The sequence below is a fragment of the Alosa pseudoharengus genome, unplaced genomic scaffold, assembly GCF_046254945.1.
Source record: "Alosa pseudoharengus isolate Yale_2024_CS ecotype anadromous, Long Island Sound unplaced genomic scaffold, YU_APseudo_1.1 YU_APseudo_1.1_scf_22, whole genome shotgun sequence".
Taxonomy (NCBI): Eukaryota; Metazoa; Chordata; class Actinopteri; order Clupeiformes; family Clupeidae; genus Alosa; species Alosa pseudoharengus.
In genome coordinates this window covers 29906638-29922455 of record NW_027468680.1, presented here as the reverse complement: position 1 = coordinate 29922455, position 15818 = coordinate 29906638, and the positions used below count along the sequence as shown (strand labels likewise).

Sequence of the window (15818 nt, the reverse complement as noted above, 5' to 3'; positions counted from 1 at the left end):
GTGTGCTGGTGATCCACAAATGCAGAATCACATTCCACAAATGAAATTTTCGGTTATAAAAATGGCATTTTATTAACAAATGCACATCTATATTTGTAAAAATCAATCCTTCAAAAAATACAAAAAAGACCCTTTCAACAATAAAAACAAAAACAATGCTTGAACGTTCTATTTGGGCCCCAATCTACTTCCTCTGCATTAAGATAACATATGGAATGTTAAAAAGGAAGTCTTGTGGGCCCAACTATGATGCTGATAATGGAACTCTCTTGAAAGGGTCTATACGAGTTACAAATATGATTTTTTTTATTTGTAGGTATCAAAACATGCATGCAAATCAAGAAATATTTGTGGATCCCCCTCTGTGCATATACAAATATTATTGAGACAAATTTAGCTCTATAGCCAGAGGAGTACTTTCAGAGGAAGAAAATTTAATTAAATGTATCAAGTTGTTGGAATATGACAAAGCCCCCCCCCCCCCCCTCCCCCTTCAGATAGCCCCCTTAATTAGGCACCTTTTGACGAATTGTGATGCTGTCACACGCATCCTCACCTCCACAAAATGTAAATCGTCAATATTCACACCCACTGGCCTATTTTCACTCAGCTTGTATGGACTTTTTTGTTTAGGCTATTGGACAGACGCATTCTGAAATTAAAAATACGTATTTTTAGTCTTAGAAACGGGACTCTAGCACGCAGAGCATTACATTAATGCGTTGCGCTTTTAGATTCATATTCATATACATAATGCAATACACAATTCGCTGTGTGCAAATTTTGCAGTAGACCTCGTTATATGCAACAGCCTCTTTCTTTTTCTGCTGAACGGGGGTGGTGTGGTGACCCTGGTTGGTTAGTAGGCTATATGCGTCACTGCCAACCCTTTCCGAGTCAGGAGGTAGGCTACTGGTTGAATGGATAGCTATCTACTTTGTTGACAAACCAAAACCCTACATACATCAACAGTCAGCTATGGATGCATGGTACATGGACGATTCTGATGAAGACCAACGATTACCACATAAACTTGACCCAAACCAACCGGTATCCCTTGAGGAACTGCAGAAAATTGGAGTTTTCTATTGGAGGGTGGGTAGGTGCCTAGGTGGTGGGAACGAAGTTGACTTTAAGTAAGCGTTAACAAGAGGTTTATATAGGTCCTAGGCCTACTATAAAGTAGTGCGCTGAGTCATTTCAACCGTGTTTGGTTAAGCAGTTTGTTAATATCTCAAAGGAGTTAGTTTGGGAACTAGGCAGCTAGCCCGTAGCGTTATGTAAGGTGGGTTGCGTTTTGCCAGCGGGCTGTTCAAAGATTTGTTTCGATATTTGTATTTTGATGTATTTTCGCAAGGACTCGTTTGAGTATACACTGATTACGGAAGGTCAGCAGACAGAGAAATACGAATATTTACCTAATTTTTCTCGGACTCGTTGGCTCATTCTCCAAAAGAGGTCTGTAGCAGCGAGAAAAACCATGTGGTGGTGGCCATAGGTTAATTCACAAAGTGGCTGGTGTGTAGGTAGGCCTACTGTTTTTAGGGTTTTAAGGGAGATTAATGTGTGATATAAATTATTAAATATAAATATTATATAAATGTGTGTTTTTCTATGACTTCTTCAATACTGGGGTTGACGCAAACTTTGCCTTACGCTCTCTATCCCTGTTTCCATTACAAATCGTTACTGCCACCCAGCGGCTCCATGCGTCACTACATCCCCTTACTTTAACCTCCGTTTGCAAACCATGTCAGACCATAACAGAATCTTAAATGAGCTGGGGGGTATTCCAAGTACGTAGTTTACTGACAAACCTGGGTAAGTTAACTCAGAGTAAGTGGTAAACCTCCTAACAGAAGAGCTGCATGGATTCATTCTTCAAACAAAACAATACCATAGGGCTCTTGTTGTAGGAGGTTTACCACTTACTCTGAGTTAACTTACCCAGGTTTGTCACTAAACCACGTACTTGGAATACCCCCCAGATCACCTTCTCTCAGATTTGGCATTTTTTTGAGAATGTCAAAGACGACTGTCATTTGATGAAGGGTTTATTCAGTGTTTTTCCTACTTTTTTCTATCTGGGTGATGGTGTCTGTCTCTCTCTCTGGGCCTTACAGGCCCTACATGTCACCATATGAGCCTGTTAGCTGTTACAGGTTTAATGGTTTGAAACGGTTCTTTAGATCTAAAGGTTGTTGTGAGTGGACCTCATACTACAACAACATACACACCAGTGTTTTAGAACATCAACTAAATTCAAAAGCCAACACGTTTTTAAAAGTGTGACACCCATGGACCAGCCAAATGTAACTTTGAACTCAGTCATGATAGTTACCTGAATGTTCAAGCCACTTTGAATGAATTGGAGAGCACATGCACATGCACATACTTCATCAGTTGGAGACTAAATAACCCTATGAAATAACCTGCCTGACAAGAGAGGGAGCCAGGAAAGGTGCCCTGCCAATATTTATAAGCAGTCACATGAAAACGAAATGTACTGCATGTGTATGAGTCTGAGTTGATTTAGTAGAATTGGTAACAAGAATAAGAATGTCATGTTTGCTGGCTACTTCTAATTGACAGCTATATTATTTTGTTCTTCCTTTACAGTTAAATGCAGACATCTATGAAAATGACCCAGAACTAGAGAAGATCCGTAAAGAGAGGGGTTATTCATATATGGACATCATCACTGTACATAAGGACAAACTCCCCAACTATGAAGAAAAGGTAATTGCATACTCCTGTGTGAAGCAGCAGTAAAAAGTTTGGTCTAAAACTGGCGGCCTAACCATCTAATCTACTGTAAAAACTAGACTAACTGATAAAAGCTTGCTGGTTTGCTTACTGGTGTTGGAAACAGTTTATTCGCATTTGTTGCATTTCTACCTGTGTGGTTCTGTAAATGTTGCCCTGACAACCTTGCATTTAGATCTCTGAGCTGATTAGAATTCTTCCCTAGATCAGTATATTATAGAAGAATGTCCATTTTCCACTGGCTAGTAAATTCCCACAAAACTTTCCATCTCTGATACAGTGGAAAGATCCTAAAGTTGACAAAAAGGGGGGATGCCTTTTGTAATGAATGTTCCTCTGTCTCTGTATGTGTTTGGGGAGATGAGAAGAAATGAGAGGCCATTGTTTGAGTTGCCATTTGGTCTCTGGCTTACTGCCACCCTGCTGTGTCCCCTCACCTTCTCTTTTCGCCGAGGTCAATGAGGACACATAACACATTAACCTTTTGTTTTTTTGGACAGTTTCTGTGTATTCTCTTATGAACTTTTATTTTGATTAACAAATAAACCATTCATTTCATACATTAACTTCCTTTGTCGGAAGTTTAATTTGGTGCGTTAAGGCCTTAAGATTTAAAAATGGAGGCGTAATGGGTGTCTTTCACTAATTCTCCATTAGAAGCAAATCAAGTGGGCTTCATGGCTGCGACTCTCCTTTCTCCTACAGTTGAAAATGTTTTATGAAGAGCACTTGCACCTGGATGAGGAAATCCGATACATCTTGGATGGGAGAGGCTACTTTGATGTCAGGGATAAAGATGACCAATGGATCAGGATTGCCATGTCCAAAGGGGACATGATCACTCTGCCAGCAGGCATTTACCACAGGTTCACAATGGACGAAACAGTAAGGCTCAACCCCTTGAAATTTGTATCACTCCAATTTCAGCTATTTTCAAGTTACCGGTACTTTGGCTTGACGTGGCCTTCTTTAACATGTTTTCTCTGTTGTACTTTTATTCTTCCAGAACTATGCGAAAGCCATGAGGTTGTTTGTGGGAGAGCCTGTGTGGAAGGCTTATAACCGGCCTGCTGATGACTTTGAAATCCGCAAGACATATCTGAGCTCATTAAAATGTGCTTAAGTGTCATGTGGTCTGCCCGACACTTGAGGAACCACTATGGATTGACTCACTAACATTTACAGCACAAGATCTACTAACCCTAATGCCTTGTTAGAGTGCTTGGTGGGGACATCTCAATAACAGGAATCTTGATTACTCTAGTGTAGTAATATTTGTAAAATTGTACAAAATACGTGTAAAGTTTACACTCTTTATGCTTTGTAAAGATGAATAGTTGACACAAATTTATGTCTATAATTGCAAGGCTAACATAAAGATACTAGGTCTATTGATTGTGTGCAAATGTAGAATGATACTCAGGTACAGTGAAATAAAGTTTTAATATCTGTGTTGTGAGTCTTGCATCATAACCCTTGCATCATAATGGGCGTAGACTTTATGTTAAGTTTACATCCTACTTTGCCTTACCTTTACAAACTGATAATAAATGGCATTGGCAGACAGGAAATAATGCATTTACTTTTGCTGTATAAATTAACATACTTTACCACAGGCACTTTTGATTTCGAAAATGAACGTCATCCCCTCTCATCGCTGACCCCCCCCCCCCCCCCCCCCCCATCCTGGTGGCTGAGGGAAATGTGAACACATTGAGAGGAGCCAGAATAGTATCTTAGTGAAATAAAAATTAGCAAAGATAGTCGGATGGGGTCAGGCTAGTAGAAATGCTGTTAACACTTGAAGAATTATGTTAGCTGTGTTCTGGTTTGAATTGAACTCCACTGTGTTGCAGGATGGGATGAGATGAATTTAGTATAAAGCTACTGTGGTGGAGAGGGTTTATTATTTCTGGTTTATTCTGAAATCACACCCTCCTTTGGTACTGTCGCTAGACTTATAGGCCTTATATAGTCCTGCATCTGTGTCCCACGGACGTTGTGTGCCTCCCAACAATTGTGACTGCATGTCACACATCCCCACAAATCTTCCACAACTGGTTATGTACATTAAGTCTATTTTTTTTGTATTGCAACTATTCTGAAATGTTATGTATAGGTATGTAAATGAAACTTTATCTATTGAAATATGCAATACATTGCAATACATTTTAAGTACAGAAACCCTAACACTGGATAAAAATCTTTTTGTTTTTCATTTTGAACATTTTAGAGTGAAATGTTGTACAATGGGTGTTTTGAATTTGGGTATATAGATCAAGATACTGCCTAATCTATGATCACCAACCATATTCCCAACCCTGAACCAGACATCCACTTCAATTGTACTTACAAACACTAAAGTTTCCAGATATACTCCTATATGCTGGAGGATTTTATAGAGGAGGTTGTATATGATTTGTGACCTATTGTATGGAAAGTAAACAAAAGTTATGGGATATATATATATATATATATATATAATATGGTTTTTCAGGAAATGTATGAAGACATTCTCAAAAAATACAGCATTTCAGGAATAACATTTCACTCAAATGTCACCAAAATGAAAAACAAAAAGAATTTTGAACCTGACTTTATCCAATGATAGGATTTCTATAGCCTACTTGAAATGCATGCAAATTGTTGCATATTTCATAATGGCTCATTTACATATATATACATAATATCTCAGAAAACTTCCTGTACAAAAAAATATTGACATAATGTAAATAAGCAGCTGCGGAAGTTTTGTGGGGATATCTGTTAGTTGAGATTTTTAGCCTATTCACCTGTAAGGTATCCCCTCATAAGCGTATAATAGACATAAACAGGGTGATAACACACAAATAGCCAATGCAATGCTATCACTTATTTTCTAACTCCAGGGTGGTATACTGTACCTAGGCAAAAATCACTATAAGACTTATTCCCCCAGATGGTACCGACCGACCCATGGTACCGACTGGCTCAAGGACTACGTTTTGATGTTCCCTCCTCAGTCCTCACACAGTTTAAGGGATTACTTGTGTAGACTGCTAGATCACAAATAAGTATATGCACAAATGCTTCTTCCAAACACAGTACATGTTCCTCATGAATTGGGTTGAATTCCACATGTATAAAGATCAGTACACGTTTATTTGGATGAACATCATTTTTCTAAAATCACAAGTCATACAGTACAGATTGTGATTAAGATTAACACAGAATGTAAACAGCAATCAGCATTCAAGAATCATTCACATAATATTACAATTTAAGAGGTCATCTTTATACTTGATTCTTTTATTGTTATAAAATATGTACATTTTTGGATGATACAAATACTTTACATTCCTTTTTTTCACGAGATATGTACTGTTTTACCTAGACCAAATACTACGCCATTTAGTGTTCAAGAAAAGAAACAGAATGCGACACCATGCGCAACACGTCCTCTGGCGGATTACTGCTATTGACTTAACACTTTGGTCTTGGGATCACTTGCCCTCAGGAAAGCTTGTGTGCTTCTGGTGAAGCCTGAGCACGTGTTGGGAACAACAAGGACTCTCTCTGGTATTTAGTGACACACATTCATCAACAACTCCCGCCCAGTCAGTCACCGTCAGACCACCTGTTGCACCCAAACCCAACACTAAAAACTAACAAACAAACAAGGAACATTAGGCTTCACAGACGGCTAGGGAGCCGCCACCCTTTGGCCTGTGTGGTAAGCGAGTTAATGCCCAATCAGGGATCCTGCCTGTCCCTGGCTCGGCCTGCTGCTTTGGGAGACCTTTGTGACCGTCCGTGGCTGAGTGGCTGGCTGGACGGCCGGCCGGCGGGAGCCAGCCCTAGACCAGCTTGAGACACTGGGTGTTGAAGCTGTCCCCTTCACGAGCGGCAACCGCCTCCAGGAGTGCCTGTTTCTTCTGGGTGCTGCGTGACGACTCCAGCTCATACATGGTGGTGAGGTTGAAGAGGACGCTCTCGTGCAGGTAGAGCGTCGGGTCCTGCTGCACCAGGCTCTCCAGCTGCCGCAGCGACTCCTTCAGACGGCCCAGGTAGAGCAGGCACACGGCCGCGTTGTTGTTCGCCTGCAGATGGACACAGAGTGGACAGGAGTTAGGAACAGGCCAATATATCACACAACCTCTTATTCCTGCATTGTTGAAAATGTATTAACATATTAACTACAATCCATATAATCTCCACTCCAATGTCATGTACTAAAAGGATACATATACAGACATGTATTGACTGTTATGACACTGAGCTGTACAATAGCAATTGCTTTTGGTACAAATGCTAGTGCTACATTATTATGATAGTGCTAAAGTACATTATTATAAATGTTATGGTCTCTATACAGCATGACACACAGGAGTAACATTTTAGATTATTGTTTTTAATGTGTGTGTTTACAACATTTCTTTGTATTGAGAGAGCTAGCATATTTGTTTGTTAATCTTTATCCAAGTAGGAAATAAAACTGTGATGGCTTTTTGTAATGTAAGTGCAGGGCAGTAAGTATTCCCATCTGAAGCCAACCAAAAAAAAGACTGGATGTTATTGCTTTCAAAATCATTTAGATGAGTACAAATGGAGAACTTACCACAGGGTTCATGGGATCGATCTTCAGTACACCGGCGAAGCATGTGTGTGCCTCTGAATAGTTATTCTGACTGAGGTAAACGAATGCCCTGTGAAGTCAAGGTGTGAAAGACATAATCACACACTACACTAATAACTAACATTCAACAACTACAATTTAAAACAGAACTTTTAACACACGCACAGCTAACAAGTGCAACAGTTTCACAGGTTATGGTAAAAGTGAATGACTAAAAATACATTTGCTAGTGAATAAATTAAGTGTGACCTCCAGTAGCAAGATTGCACCAGGCCCAATTGGAGTGATACACTGTGACTGTGTCCGTAAGTCATTTCCCTATGATATGAGGGAGAACACACACACACACACAGACACACAGACACACACACACACACACACACACACACACACACACACACACACACACACACACACACACACACACACACACACCTTACCTATTCATCAGCACTGAAGTATCCTGCATCTGCCCCCCTCCCTTTGCCTGGCAGGCCTTTTCCACCTCCTGGAAATACTTCTCCGCAGTCTTAATGTCCCCAATCTAATAATAAAAGATGATAGCAAAACAATTATGGCTTTGGGGCAACTATCGCACGGTTCACTGAGCACCGTCTGCTGTTATCATAATCTGAGTCGACTTGCTGCAGAGGCACGAGCTAACTGATGAACACAGGGCCTGGGCCTGAGACCTTATCTTCTCTGTGTTGCGCTGGGTATCAGCTAGAAGCGCCGCGCAGTGAGATGATGACACAAACTGCGTCCGGCTTCACGATAGCCCCGGACTTTGAGGAGTGGTTAGTAAAGTCCCGATTAAAAGAGGCAATTTTAGATTAGGCACCAGCAGGGACAGCAATGTGTGATAGCGAGGGCCTGGCAGCTCAGAGGGCACCTGGTGGCACCATTAAAGAAAAAATAGTCCTCCGGTAAAAGGCGCTGAGTTGGTGTAAGTGAACGAGGACAAAAAAAAAGGGGGGTGGGGGGGCTAAGGGCCACAATTACCTGCAGGAAAATACGGCCGATGCCGCTCAGCAGCTGCACCCTCTGCTGGGGCTCGTAGCGGATGATGGAGTGGTACGTCTCCACGGCCAGCACATAGTCCTGTGAGAGGGACCAGAGGAGAGGAGAGAGAAGGAGAGAGAGGGAGAGAGAGAGAGAGAGAAAGAGAGAGAGAGAGAGAGAGAGAGAGAGAGAGAGAGAGAGAGAGAGAGAGAGAGAGAGAGAGGGTGAGAGAGAGAGAGAGAGAGAGAGAGAGAGAGAGAGAGAGAGAGGGTGAGAGAGAGAGAGGGGGGGGAGAGAAAGAGGCACAAAGGAGCAGATAAATCAATGGGCCCAGGCCGGTCATCACATGGGGGAAGGTGGCGTGTGGGGGTCGGGGTGAGGGTGGGACTGTCCGTGCTGCAGCTGCTGCTGGTGGCTTCCAGAGATCACTCATGTGGATGCCCAGATAAATGCTGAACCACGCTGCTAGTTGGCCCATCGCTCAAGACAATGGGCCACACCTGCAATCTATATTATGGGATTCTCTTGCCTACCTCAGACAAAAGGGCTGATAATTGAGCAGCCGATGTGGCCATGTTTAGTATGTTGAGTGTTTAAAAGTATGGGTGCAGGTTGCTGATGTGATCTATGCGGACTGATCATATCGGAGTTGATATGTGAATAGCTGGACATGCATGCTATACTAGGGCTTGGCCAGCAGATGGCTCTCTGTGCCAGAGAATGAGCAACACTGAGCACACAGTCAGGCAATGACAAAGAAACACCGGGGCTACTTACTACCACAACAATGTCACCAGGACTGATTACCAGCTGCACTGCTATATATGGTGAAAATGTATAACAATTTGCATATTTGTCTTAATATATAAAATGGAATAATAATGTGTAGAATGGAATATGCCATTTTAAGTAGTGAATGTTGGGGACACGTTCAGAACTGCCCATAGAGGGATGTTCTGTGAGACTGCGGTCAGGCACAACTGCATGGAAAAAGACTGTTGACCACTTCCTACTGCAGTCACACCATGCCCTCATGTAAAGGTCTGTTAATCATCTCTGACTTGTGTGCTGTTGCGCTGCTCGTGACTGATGTCTCTTCATATTTGGCCCTGGCTGATATCAGCAGCTATGAGGCAACCACAGGGAGTCACTCCGCTAGAAAGAGGAGGAAGCGCACTGAGGCATGTCAACTGGCACACGCCTCCACGCTCCTCTCTAGGTGTTTGACCAAACAGGGAGTGTGTGTGTGTGTGTCCAAAGTAAACAACAGGCTATTTACATGACTGTTATCAATATGTGTAGAATAGAATAGTGTAATAATGTAGAATAGCAAACAGTATTGTCAGGATCAGCAGGGTTGCTGTGAGCACTCTGAGCAGATCATACATCCCAGGAATGACCCTACGACTCCCACCTTCAGGAGCACAAATGGAGCTATTCTGAAATCATATACCAGATTTACTGTTCAGTGTAACTGATACAGGTACCAGTAACCAGGGAATTTAGTGAGGAGAATACAGATGGCTCTCACATATGCGTTCACACATTGTGTTTTAGACTTTAGAAATATTTTATTTTTATATTTTAGACTCCGTGTAAATCTCTGGGTGTATTTATACCAGTGAATACGGTAGTCAGTGTCTGCTGCAGCTTCCCACACACACACACGCACGCACACACGCTCGCACACACACACGCACACACACACATTTCTCTCAGCGGCCCTCCTCCCCCGCACCCCGCACCACCACCCACGTACCTTCATCATTAGCAGACAGTTTGCAATGGAGTACATCACCCGGCACAGACGTGACCTCCACAACTGAATGGAGGCTGCAGGACAGACAGACAGGGAGAGAGAGACACAGGAAGAGAGGAGAGAGACAGGGAGAGAGAGAGAGAGAGAGAGAGAGAGAGAGAGAGAGAGAGAGAGAGAGAGAGAGAGAGAGAGAGAGACAGAGAGCAGATTGAGCACAGAGACATAGGGTGGCAAATTGCAATCCCCCCCACCCCACTATCTCCACCCACGCTTCATAAGCGACACCCCCTTTCTCCCCTGAAACCATTAATTATTTGTCTGGGAGAGGGAATTATAGCACCAACACACTGCGACACTCTCACTCAGTTCGCCTCTCCCCGGCACAACAGCCACTGTGTCTGCTTGTGTATTTACAAGTCTGTGTGTGTGTGTGTGAGAGAGAGAGAGACAGTATGTGTGAGCGTGTGTTTGTTTGTTGTTGTGTGTGTGTGTGTGTGTGTGTGTGTGTGTGTGTGTGTGTGTGGCTTTTGTTGTTGGAGATCAAGAGGGAGCTGGGAGAGAGAGTGCAGAGAGGCTGCCAGATCAGCAATGAGGCAAGATTGCAGTCACTAGAGCAGCCATGGACAGGACAGGACAGGACAGGACAGAGAAGGAGAAAAGAGGAGAGGAGCGGAGAGGAGAGGAGCGGAGAGGAGCAGTAGGGAGGACCGAAGGAGAGGAACGGGGGCGCAAGAGAGGGGGACAAGAGGAGGAGTATGGAGGAAAACAGAGCGATAAAGAGAAGGAAGCAATGATGAGAGACGAAAGGGAAAAAATCATTAAAACGGTAAGTTTGAAATCTCCAAGAGGAGCTGAAATAGCTCTGATTTCACTGCAGCATCCCTGCAGCATGGTGGACTGACCTCTCTCTCTCTCTCTCTTTCTCTCTCTCCCTCCTCTCTGACATCCATCCAACCCCTTCTTCATTAGCCTGCTGGACCTGCCTGAGGGCCACGACCCGAGTGCCGGGTCCAATCAGAGACTCCACGTGGGCCGGGCAGCCCGGAGTTCTTTCTGACCCACTGCCAGGGCAGGGCGGGGGGGGGGGGGGATGTGGAGGAGGAGGAGGAGGAAGAGGAGCGAGACTGGGCAGCAGCCCCGCTCAGCACGGGTACCGCGGGCACTTGGCAGCTCTTCTCAAGACATGTGCCCATGACAGGGGGAGGCCCTGGTGGAGCCACACATCAGCCGTGCCGGACGCAGCGGGACCGCGCAGGCTGACCCCACGTGGGAGCTGGCAGCAGAGCCCCCCCCTCCTGTCTTCAGTCCTGGAGGCGCTGGCTTGTGTGCGCATGGGAGATTGGGGAGCAGGGATGGGGATGGAGGAGAGGGGACTGGGATCACTCGGCCCTGTGTGGAGCTGTCCAGCTGCTCTAGGGAGTCTGTCATGTTGTGACACGAGTTCACATGCTCCATCATTCCCACAGGGCCCAATGTGCAAATTCTTTCAAAATAGCGATTTCAACATGGAATTAGACTTTCCTAGACCCTACTACGTTTTTTTGCATTTAACTGCATTTTTGCAAACAATGTAAACACTTGGCTGTGTATCCTCTCTCAGTGACAAGATACAATCCCTATTAGCATAAGCTTTGTAAATAAAAGGAAACATGACAGTAATTTGGAAACAACTGCACTATTGCAAAAATGTGAACGAAGGAATGTAATTGGCTACAGACCATCAGACATGATCTGGGGGGAGAGGACTCCACAGTGGCCTGGCATTAGTCCTGTCGTTTGCCTTGTCTGGATCTGTGCCCTCAGCGGCCCTCTTTGTTTTGAAACTGTTTTCCTCGCTGCACAACTTCAGCTGAGGAGTTTCACTGCTTTTAGTTTCCTGTTAAATGCAACCCCATCCGCCGCAAAAACAAACACGCTCTGCCAAACAGCCATGACAGTTAATTAGTGGCCGGCTCCACACGCGTTGTTCCGTCCGGTTCCGTCCGGTTACCTTGGCAAATTGGTCCAGCTGATGCCCTTGTTTGCTCTCTAACAACCTTTCGTGGACCTCAGGCCCGGCGAAACTTTCGATCATTTGGGTGCAAGCGGCGTCTGGCGCGGCTCCCTACCTTGCCTGTTCTCCTGCGTCAGGCTCATCATGCTGCCGTCCTCGGCCAGGCCCTCCTCCAAATGATCCGAGATCTGTCAGAAAACGAGAGAAACCAATGAAGACCGCTCACACTAGATACCCTTGCATTGGTTGATGAGGATGTGTGTATATGCCTGCGTGCCTAAGCCTGTGTTTGTATGTGCGTGTGTGTGTGTGTGCTCCTCTGTGTTTGTATGTGCGTGTGTGTTGATTTAAAGCTCGGGGTTTCACCTTCTGACAGACAGTCCTCATCCTGTGCAGTCGGTCCAGAGACTCCTGGGGCTTGCCCAGGTACTGGGGCAGCTCCGCGTGCAGGACACGCATGGAGAAGGGAACCATCGAACCTGAACCACAGGACCAGAGAGAGGAAAAGTAGTCAGCCTTCAGACACACACACACAGACACAGACACAGACACAGACACAGACACAGACACAGACACAGACACACACACACACACACACACACACACACAGACACAGCAGAGCTGCTGCAGTCCGGAGGAGGGCTACCTCTAGGCCAGAGGATAGACACTGCCTCAGCATTCTCTTTGATCCACTGAGACGCTTTGATCCGGCGCGGGCTCCGACAGCTGTCTACGGGGCTCAAGCACCTTTGATAATCTCAGCCCGACTCCACAACCTCTGGCCCTGCGCGTCTGAACTCACGACTGTGGTTGATTAGTCGCGCCTTTATGACATCAGAGCGGGACAGAGCCAGTGTTTGCAAGAGGACACGCAGAGGCGAAAGTGCTACGACATCACCAGCTTAACAATACACAAGTTCAGCACAGTAAAATCATCCCCCCAAAAAGCAAATACATTTGACATTGAATTGACCTTGAAGTCTCATGAATGTGTTTTGCAGTATATTTAACAAATGTGAATTGCACCAAACATTTGCAGTACGAGTATTTACATTTATTTGCATCCCTTTCTTTCCTGCATTGCACAGTAGTGTCTAAAAAACACTCACGCATCACACGTAAACGGCATTTCCAACTGTGCCACAACTCCCACAAAAACCTGCAGAATTCACAAAGGGCTCATTCTACAAGCCAAAGAAATTAAATCTGCTGCTAGGTTATGCCTTTTGATGTGCCAGATATATTTTCCAGCAGACACCCATAAAACACAGTGTTTTCATTACAGTGCGTGATGTACATACTGAGGTCAGAATGCTTCAGGGCCTCCAGTGCTTATCAGTGCAACATATCACCGTCTGAACTGTTCACCTATTAAAGGCATTACTACAAAAGAAACTGACAAGTGCTGTGAAGCTATTGTACAAAGTCACCATCACAATGGCCTATGACTCTTTATCCAGCTCCATCCCTGTGCTGTTGTTGTTTAAAGCAAGCTTAGTCACACATTAGCACATTAGCATCTTATATTTGCCCTGATGCTGACCATATATTCTACCAGTGGCTTTGCTGCATGACCAGCGCCCAGACTGCTAGTGTGTGTGCTGTGGATGGAGGGCGCTTGTTTGATCGTGTTACACTGCCCTGCCAATCCAGCCCCCGGTGGGGAGGGCACAGCGGTTGGAGCCAGCGGGCGAGGAGGCAGGGGTTAGGGTTACAGCTGGACGCTGGGTGCTGGCGGGCACCGGGCGGCGCCAGCTGGCTGGCTGGCTGACTGACTGACTGGCACTCACCGCGGCGGCCCGGGTAGGTGGCAGGGTAGTACTCGTAGTACAGGTCCGGCTGGTCCAGGTTCCCGAAGGGCTCCATCTCCATCTCGGCGTTCTGGAAGAGGCTGAGCTTGGTGAGCAGGGCCAGCCGCACGAACCAGAGCTGCAGGGGGACCACAGCACAACATGAGCGCACAGATCCACAGCAAATGGTGCACAAGCTAATATATGCTTAAAAAAAAGCTAATATTAGTGCCAAAGTTTATATGACACATCATTCATTTCACAAAAAAAGGTAAGTTATGCTGCCTATAGGATAGAAACAGGAATGCCTCCAGCGCAGACGGATGATATTCCTTTATTTTAAGTGTGTGTTTTATTTCATTGACAGGTCAACTCCCCGTAATTTAGTCTGTTTTATGCAAACTCATGCAAACACAATAGCGGCGCGGTGCCACATGAGACTGGAACATCAGAGAGACTAGGGCTCTTTGATATGAGTGGATTCTGGGTGCGTGGGACACCCCCCCCCCCCCCGGTGGCTTGTGTGGGCGCTGGGCCGGGGAGAGTGCGGGGAGCGGCGCTGAGCTGCCAGCACCCCTCGCCTCACCGCTCCGCTACAGGACACTTCAAACACCCGTGTACACGTACGACTCATCAGGGGCCAGAGATGGGTGTTTGCCGTTGGTGTGTGTGTGTGTGTGTGGAGAGAGAGAGAGAGAGAGAGAGAGAGAGAGAGAGAGAGAGAGAGAGAGAGAGAGAGAGAGTGCATGGGGTGCAAAGGGATGATCATGTGTGACAAATATAGCTGGAAGTATTAGTGCACTTCTGGGACTGGTCTCATACAGAAGAAATTGTTGATGTGTGTATTTGTTTGTTTGTTGTGTGGGCCTGCCTGTGTGTGTGTGTGTGTGTTTGTGTGTGTATGTGTTTGTGTGTGTTGTGTGTGTGTGTGTGTGTGTATGTGTTAGGGGTGTAACGGTTCATGTATTTGTATTGAACCGAAACGGTACGGGCGTCACGGTTCGGTGCATGAATTTACACGGAGAATACACGGTATAAAAATACATAAAACTTGTGTGCGGATTAATTAATGTCATGCGCAATTACTGTTAAGTAGCGAGAGTTACGGGAGTTCTTTAGCGACACCTAACGCTAATCTGTAGCCTCGCCTTAGCTCTGAAGCTCTGATTGGCGCCTATGTTTTTTTTGTCAGGTCGTCGGTCGAGTCCGTCAGTCATTAGCAGCACTAAGGTTAGACCCACAAGAGTTAGAGGATCCGCTGGTCTCTTTAAGATCGCGAGTTTGAGAACTTCAGTTACAGTAACGTTAGTACAGGCGAAAGAGTGGTGGATAAGATGAAACTGTGTGTCGGCGTTGTTCAGCAGTTGTTGGGTATGTGAGTGGAAAAAATGCTACACATATTCGAAGCCATCACCCAGATGATGTAGGCTACCAATCACTGAAACGAGGGGAAAAAACTTCCTCTGCGCTTCAGCAGCCTTTGGATACACATACAAATAGGGCCAAAACCTATGGCTTAAATTAAATGATTTCGTAATGACAGAAAGCTATGTAAATCGCGTGGTAATTACCTTTATTTTGGGGTAACTTGTAACTTCTCACATGAGGAGCTGGTAGTGTTAAGTGCATAGACAGTAAAATAAAGTGACAACGCTAACCAGGCTAATAAACAAACCATGCTACGGTGAGTTAACGTCAAAGGGCAAAGTCACGTGACTTCTAGTTGTAGGCCTAGTCTGTTTATGAAATGAAAGGAGCAATTTCGTTTTTAAAAAAAAGGCAAAATAGTGTGATATTTTCACAGTTAGTAGGCTAGATTATTACTTTACACACAATAAAAAAATTGTAGACCCTTCCATATACAACTAAACACAGATGTTTCATTTTTCTATG

General features: G+C 44.8%; 2 protein-coding genes across 3 annotated transcripts in view; one reads left to right on the top strand and one right to left on the bottom strand.

Moving 5' to 3' along the window:
* Positions 1-898: 898 nt before the first annotated feature.
* adi1 (acireductone dioxygenase 1) lies at positions 899-4217 on the top strand. The gene is made up of 4 exons (XM_076299656.1): positions 899-1095; positions 2620-2739; positions 3472-3651; positions 3773-4217. Exons 1-4 carry the CDS (start codon positions 979-981, stop codon positions 3887-3889), a joined length of 534 nt encoding a protein of 177 aa, XP_076155771.1. The 5' UTR covers positions 899-978; the 3' UTR covers positions 3890-4217.
* Positions 4218-5888: 1671 nt separating this feature from the next.
* Positions 5889-15818, bottom strand: part of trappc12 (trafficking protein particle complex subunit 12) — a 21332-nt gene continuing 11402 nt past the window's right edge. For both annotated transcript variants that reach the window (XM_076299654.1, XM_076299655.1), the window contains exons 5-12: positions 13926-14064; positions 12502-12614; positions 12251-12323; positions 10143-10216; positions 8384-8482; positions 7822-7925; positions 7364-7451; positions 5889-6845 (exon numbers count right to left, since the gene is read on the bottom strand). In XM_076299654.1, the coding sequence (XP_076155769.1) occupies positions 6603-6845; positions 7364-7451; positions 7822-7925; positions 8384-8482; positions 10143-10216; positions 12251-12323; positions 12502-12614; positions 13926-14064 (933 nt within the window). In that variant the 3' untranslated portion in view covers positions 5889-6602. The remainder of the gene's footprint in view (positions 6846-7363; positions 7452-7821; positions 7926-8383; positions 8483-10142; positions 10217-12250; positions 12324-12501; positions 12615-13925; positions 14065-15818) is intronic.